At 37.5% G+C, this 7,919-nt stretch overlaps 1 protein-coding gene across 1 annotated transcript in view; it reads right to left on the bottom strand.

Annotated features, from left to right (window-relative positions):
* The window catches only part of FBXL13 (F-box and leucine rich repeat protein 13), a 96,667-nt gene that overhangs the window by 30,418 nt on the left and 58,330 nt on the right, over positions 1-7,919 (bottom strand). Inside the window, 3 exon segments of the mRNA XM_072858889.1 lie at positions 1,405-1,567; positions 1,724-1,841; positions 2,476-2,574. Coding sequence (XP_072714990.1) covers positions 1,405-1,567; positions 1,724-1,841; positions 2,476-2,574 — 380 coding nt within the window.

Consider the following 7,919-nt stretch of genomic DNA (forward strand, 5'->3'; position numbering starts at 1 on the left):
GAGTGAAGTTAAGCCCGGGAAGAAGGGAAGGGTGGGGGGAAGGTGTTTCAAGATTTAGTTTTTATTTTCTCATTATCCTACTGTGATTTGATTGGTAAGAAATTAAATTAATTTCCCTGAGTCAAGTCTGTTTTGCCCGTGATGGTAATTGGTGAATGATCTCTCCCTGTCCTTATCTTGGCCCACGAACCCTTTGTTGTATTTTCTCTCCCTTCTCCAGCTGAGGAGGGGAGTGATAGAGCGGCTTTGGTCAGCACCTGTTGTCCAGCCAGGGTCAACCCACCACACAAGTTTAGATGTGTTACAATCTATAGCTTTGTTAATGCTGAAACTTTTACAAGTGTCTGCAAAAGCAATACAGTAAGTACAGAGTTTTACAATAGCTTTACAACTGCTTAAAAAGTTTTGTTAAGGTAATTCAGCAATTCTTTAGCAGTAGAGACAGTAGACACATGTGCAAACACACTCACAGCCCAAGATTCGGCTAACAGACTGGAAAATCCAGCCTTCTGAATGTTAAACCAGAAAATGCAGGCAGCTGTCCCACCTGCCCACCTGAACTACCAACATGATGTCATGGTATTACTCCAGCACTTCTCAGCGCATCTACATGCAATGTTACCAGGTTTTTATACAGCATCAACTGGCATAAAAAGTACTTTAGTTACACATTAAAGCAGAATCCCTACAACTTCACATGGTGTCAGAAATTTTAGGATAAGCAACAATTCTAGCTTCTTTGTATTATTTTATAGGTCTGTTGATTTTGAAATGTTTGGAGGTTTTGCATTCCCTGTTCCCTCCCACCCTTGACCCCCCCAGCGTGCCACAAAATAGGGAACAAGCGTGCAGCTTTGGAAGCCCTTTCATTCGTCTTTGTTTCTACTGATACATAACACACCTGAAGTGGAAAACAGTCTCCACATAAAATATATCTTTCCTCTGCAACATAGATTACAACGTTGTCTTCGTAATTGTAAAAAATTGGCAGTTTTGTTTATATCTTAGTACTAGATAAAGTATTATTTTAATATTTACAAAATTAAACGATATTCAAATTTTAAAAGAGTTGTGGCACTGGAATTGTCTTTCGTTATCATTTTCATCTTCTTCATAGCCACATTCCAGCACTAAAATATGCCATGGATATTAAGTAATATTACATCTACATTTAATTTTTTTGCTTGAACTGGAGTAATAATGAACAGATTTTTGAAAACATGATACAGGAAAGAAAAACTACTTGTATAAAATATTTTTTTAAATATTAAGATACATGTATTAACATTCTAAGAATTTAGTTTTAAAACTGAAAGATGTGTTAGCAGGACTTATTATGAGCATAATTAACTTTACCAAAATTCCTTTGCAATGGTTTACAGAAATCTGGATGTGATATAGCACCTTATGCAGTCTGCTACATTCAGTACAAGAATATGCTTCAATGGTGAAATCATCTTAAGACCAGCATCTGTAATCTTCTGGCAATCAGCCATATGAATGTGCCTCATGTATGGGCAGCATTTACTTATCAACTGGAAACTTAAATCAGTAATTTGGTTATTCCCTGTTGAAATATATGAAGATGTAAGTTACACATCTGACATACATTAAGGGCTTGATCCAAATACCCACTGAAATCAGCTTAAAGATTTATTTCAAATTATCTGGATGCATTTTAAAAATGTATCTTCCTAATAATTTTGTGAATTATTATACTAACCTTCAATGCTGACCTTGACAAGTTTACATTCAGCAAGGGCTTTAAAAGTTGTATCAGAAAGATGTGGAGAGTCAAGAAAGACAACAGACATTATCTGTTGGCATTTTTCAACCAGAGCCTTCAAAGGGAAAAAGGTGAAATAAAATATTCATATACCTATGCTGTCACATAACAAAAGATCAGCAAATATTCTGCATATAATACGAAATGTTACAATTTCAAACAAATAGCTATAATTCTTTTTAAGGTAAAATCTAGACAGTGAGCAGTATATAAGCTACTGAAATTCTCCATATATTTATTATGTTTAGGAACACAAGGAAAAGAAGTAAGTAACTGGAGACATGAAGCATGGCAGACACCCGAGACAGTGATCTAGTTAACAATCACTTTTGCAGAAGCCTGAAAATTCTTTTTTGATGGACAAAAACAGTAGCAGAATGCTGTTCCCATATATTATATTTGCTGTAACACTGGAAAAATTTAAAAACTCTCATTTATAAAATGGAAGACCATAATTCAGCCATACCCATGTAGCAAAAGAAGACAAGACAACTGAAATTTTCTGAAAGTGACTGCAAGTGAACAAAATGTATAAACATAATTAGATAATAGTTAAAAAAAATGTGTTCAGGGAGAAATTTTCCTCTTAAATTGTATCTGCATAACTTTCTTTAAAGTCAGTTGAGAGGATAACACAGTTCCAACATCAGAAAGTTTCTCAAAATACAGATTTATTTTCAGTTTCTTACTTGAATACATCTGTCTGTAAGAGTGGGCATTTTGTTGAGTAGCAAATCTTGAATCCCACTGCAGCCATTGGCAATATTTCTGAAGCCATCAACCGAAATCTAAGTAAGAAATAAAATACATAAGCCTAACATAAACAATACGAAATGCATTCATCCCATTAAAAGAAAAACAGACCCATGAGGTATACATATTATTCTGAAATTTTAACAACATAATCCAAAGCCAGGATCTGTTCCAAAAATGTGTCTACTAAGCAATCAAGAGTATGGCACAACAATTTCTACAGTCAACACCATTTATGGGAGTAGCAATGAATGTCATTGTCACATCCTTCTACCTTTGTTTTCCCAAATTTATGAGGTATTCACACATGGCAAATGCTCACATCTAGTTTGAAGCAAGGTCTGAATGTGGTAAAATATCTTCATTGTTTTTTCCAGATCCATAGTAAAATGTGTGTTAAATTCAGACGGGATACAAAGAAAGATCCTATGCAATCACAATGACATGGAGCTTGTTTACAGAATCCTTCATGTAGGACCACATCACCAACTCTGCATACTCTAACAGAGCAATATTCAGTGAAAGTATGAATGGACAGATGGATCTGTCAATTCAGTTAATTCCCTTTATCACTCCAGGCAGTGACTTCAGGGAGTGACTCCAGGGAGTCAGTTCTTCAACTGCCCAAATTCAACGGGTGTCATTTTGTTCTTGGGCATACAAAGTAGTTCCTTTGACATGTAAATCCTGTGTAAAGTAAAGGACAGTTTCCTTCTAGTTCCATGTTCTACAGACAACATGGATGTAAACCATTCCTCCCTGTGAAATAGTGTCCCCTGATATTTGCATGTAGAGTTCTCACTATTTCCCAGGGGTTTGTAGTTATATAATATAATAATCTTGTGCAGCTCAGACTACAGCGATGCCGTGCACCAGGAATTCGTTCGCAAAACATCCACAAAAAACACAGTCTGGCATGTCCTCCTGGGTACCAAATAAGGCCTGTGGAGACAAGAATCCAAAGGAGGAAACTTCAAAGATAAAGTATCCTGGGCGGGATTCTTGCTGTTCCCCACCTCTCCCGCTGCTGCAGAAGTCTGATTTGCTTAGTTACATTGTCTAAGGGGAGCAGCAGCGTAAAACACAGGCTTTGCTTAGGGTATATATGTTGTCTGACAGTGGACACTGTTAGCAGACAGGAGATAGTCACAGAAAAGCAAGCCAGAAGCTAAGCAGCAGTTAATCACCCATCACACATCAGTATGGTAGCAGTGCACCAGCAGATGCTTCCAGTTCTTGCACTTGCAGCCTCCAGCCTTTGTAGCACATCCGACTGCTCCCCACAACTACTTATCAGTGGAAACAAGGGTCAAGCCTGCTTTCCTTCCACTCTAGCATTGAGTGAGGGGGTTAATACGTTGTGTTTCTGGCTCTTCTTCTTTTTGCAAACTTAATGTTTGGCTTCTTTTTGCATGTGAGGTTTTTTTTCATTAACTGAGTATCTGACTTTAAGTTATAATCAAGGCAGACTGTCTTTTCTTTTCTGGCATAATGCCCCATCTTTTAACTTATGGCCATGTTGGCTTGCTCTTTATTTTCAGGCTGGAGTGGCCTTTTAAGCAGATTCTTTATAAATTGTTTTAAGTATTTTGGTGTTAAATGTCTTGTCCCTCCTTCGAAAGGGATTGCGGCACTCTTCACACTTTTTCCCTTGTGCAGGGGGGTGTCAGCATTAGAGGGGAACTGGCTGCATGTCTGTTAAATGTGTTCTTAGGCTTAAAGTGTTTGTGCAGGTCTCATGTCCAGACAGACAGAATGTGGTGTGGGTCATGACACACATTGGCACTGTTAGCACTGTGGGTGCAAATAGTCTGTTGTGTTTTAAGCTCAGGACAAGTGTAGCATTAATGTTTTTCCTACAGTGGGTCTGTAACAGCCTGCAAAATTACAGAGTGAAAACCCTACCATCAAAATAACTAAAGGCAATATTTTACCGGTAATGCATGGTGATATAAATCCCATCAACTACCCTCTGTCAGCTGCCTGTGTTCAAGGTCAGGTGTGATATGGTGCAGCTGTGTAACCCTGGATCAGGCTCCTCTGAAAACATCTACGTTGTAAGAAAGAGCTGAAGAAGAAAAAAGAGCAAAATCTTGGGAGGCAGGAAGGCTGCAGAAAAGCCTTATACAGAAAGATAACCACCTTGTAACCACGAGCTGGTCAGAGCATGTAAAGCCTATTGGTGCACTCCAGGGTCTCACACCGCCTCCAGCTGAGACATGTCTGCTCACCCCAAATGATTGCAAAACAACCAGTACTAGCGTAGGGCTACTATGGCAAAGGCAACCCTCTTTTCAACTGGTAGTGATCACTGGAAGGTAAAATGTCGGCACAGAAAGATGGGTGCTAGTTCTCAGGACACAATATGAAATTCAGTTATCCAAATTCTACAGTTTTGTACTCACTATTGGTATATGTAATGTAGGACAATGTAATCTGATCTCCAGTTTCCTCAGCCCAAAACCTCCGGTCTGTATGAAAGGGATTAGTTTAAATTGTGAACATCACGCAAGCAGCTGCCTGAGGGAAGTATTGGGAAATGTCCATTCTCTGTTGGTCAGGAAGCACTAATTACTTTAACACGACATGACCAATTCATTCAAGCAAGAGTTTACCTAACCCTGCAACAGGCCTCCTCATTGTTGGCTCTCAAGCAGCGCAACAACAGAAGACAGCACATTTCTACAACATGGACCAAGTAGTTTAATATGTTAAACAAATCACCCCCTAGACTTTTCAATTTGAGAGGTGAATTTCTGGTAATTGAGTCTTGTTCTTGGTCCATATACTACAAAGAGCAAACCATTCCCAAGAGAAGAGAGGGTATGTTACATCATACAGTTTGTTGTAATACATGGTAATAACACTGTCCGTTATAATCTGAACATGATGCCTTTTCAAAAGAAGACTGAGGTTTTCACTCTTCTAAAAAATCAGCCACAGTTTGTTAAGCAGTTTGAGTATGCTTTAGCTGTTATGACAGTAGGATTTCCCCTTGTAACTGCTGAACAGATTTGCTATAATGAGGAGGAATAACTCTGTTCCCAAGGAACAGTCACTCAAAAGCTGAGATAGTGCAGAACGTGCCATATTCAACTATGCTCATTGTTCAAACTGAAGAGATTTTGACTCGGTTCAAATACATGCATCAATTGTAACCAACTACAACTTACTCCTATGACTGCTAATCAAAGGAAGGTATGGGGCTTAATGGGGCCTGCTGCCAATTGTTCTTGGGATTTTTTTTTATCGTGAACACATTGTTAACTGTTAAGAGTACCTGCCTAGGCTGGTGAACACAATTAGATACAGACAGTAGGAATACAAGATCCCTCATGTCTAGGTACCTAAAATTCAGATGCAAATACAATTAAATGATGGATCTTAGTTATATTACACTACCTGTTGCTTTGTCCAAGATTTTAAAAATATCACTGAAAAAAACTAAATCCAGACCTAGTTTTAAGCTCCTGACTTTGCAAATGTTACTTACATTTGCAAAGACTTATAGGTTGTTCTGATAATTGTAGAAGAGGAATCACAGTTGAGAAGACACTAAAATCAGGGAAATAGGTAGGAAAAATGCTAAGTCACGAAAATGTCATAATGCGATGACAGGATGATGATTTAAAAAATAGACTGCAAATGATAAAGCCTTTGTTTACTCCACTGAAATTAGGAATATAACTGAGGTATCTATGTCAGACAATTATGAAACCTGGGAACACTGTATACCAAACAAAGAGCAAGAAAGATGCCAAGACAGGTCAGACCTGAAAAAGTCTGAATAACCTCTGGAGATCTCTCTCCCTCTCTAATTGTTATACAGCTAAATTAAGGTGATTTTCTATGCACTACCTTAGGTTAGACACCTAAAATTAAGTGAAATTCCCATTCTCACAAGGACAGATAGTAGGTAGCAGGTAATCAGATCAAACTCAACAATGTTGAGGGTCAGAAGTAGCATATCTGTTTCTGGAATTCAGTAATGATTGCATAATGTTAGCTGCAGTCTAAAGGACTTTTAATCTCTTTGTCTGGAAAAACACTGTTTGTTTAACATAGCCATTTGATACCACAAATAGCAGCAATTTAGTGTTTTCCTCCATGCAAGCCAAAAACAATTACACTGAAGCAGCTAATAATACCCCTGCACAGATTGTTTCAAATTTTTTTCACTTTAACTGTTTTTGAACTTAAAGCTGGATAATGGATATCAGCCATCAGGTTGAGAAAGTTCAGTGTGAAACGTGTTCAGATAAGATTCAACTAAATTAGTCAACATTTAGATGTTGCTGCAATATCATATGCATTTGTCTTATTTTTCTTTATTCCTAGAACAATAAAATCTTAATCTTGAATTTCTTTTCTAAAGCCCCTATGGATTATCTATGAAACTTCAGGCACTCTTGAAGACAAGGTGTAGAAATATGAAAATTTGTGCACATTTTAGTTGCTTTCTCAACTCACTTGGAATTTCAGTGTTTAATAGATTGCCTCAAGAGCGAACAGCTTGACCTGAGAATCGATGTTAGGATACATATGGAATTTAATACTGCATTCTTTGCCCTAGATCAGTAAAGTCCCTGTTAAACATCCTTCCTTCAAACCAATTGTGAGGGAGGATGCTTTGAAGGTTATTATGAGTCTTAGATCCTATACAATTCTGCAAAACAGACTTTTCCTGCATGACTCAGTAAGGTCATTTTATAAATGTATTATTCTTCTTGCACATACAGGATCAGAAGTCAATGCAATGATCATATATAAAATGTAATTCCTTGTCTGTGAGGAGTTTTCAGTCTAGTATGTAAATGACTGATCTGTTTTTCTTCTTAACTGTATGCTAGTATACTGTGATCTGAAATGAAAGTACATCAAAACAAACACGGAGTAAACCACAGCTAAAGATTTGTCCCAATAGATTTAGAAAATAAATGTAGTGAAATGATTAAATGCTTGTAAGAATGTCAAAATTCATTTCATTTCATCTTTTTATAGTCTCTTAATTCCAAAGAATAGGAATATACAGAATTTCTATTCAGGTTTTGGCTTATTAGCTACACATACAGTACTACTTTAAAATTCCTTCTTTCTCCCCTGAACCAATTGCATTTGTGGAATCCACCCTGCAAGGCAGAATGCTGTGTACAGTGCAGGAGGGATTTTGAAGAAACACTATTCTATGATTCTAGTATTGTCAATGCACTGTGAGTGCAGAAACTTGAAAATCGGTGTTCAGGCTTGAGGAAGGACTCTTGTGGTGCGCAAGGGTCTATCTTTTTTTTTTAATTCTGTGTTTGTCAAGAATGATAAAATGAATTGTGACATCCTTTCAGATGTTTGGCACATTACACTGATGGCTTGCCTCCACATGTTA

The sequence above is a fragment of the Ciconia boyciana genome, chromosome 1 (genome assembly GCF_034638445.1).
Source record: "Ciconia boyciana chromosome 1, ASM3463844v1, whole genome shotgun sequence".
NCBI classification, from domain to species: domain Eukaryota; kingdom Metazoa; phylum Chordata; class Aves; order Ciconiiformes; family Ciconiidae; genus Ciconia; species Ciconia boyciana.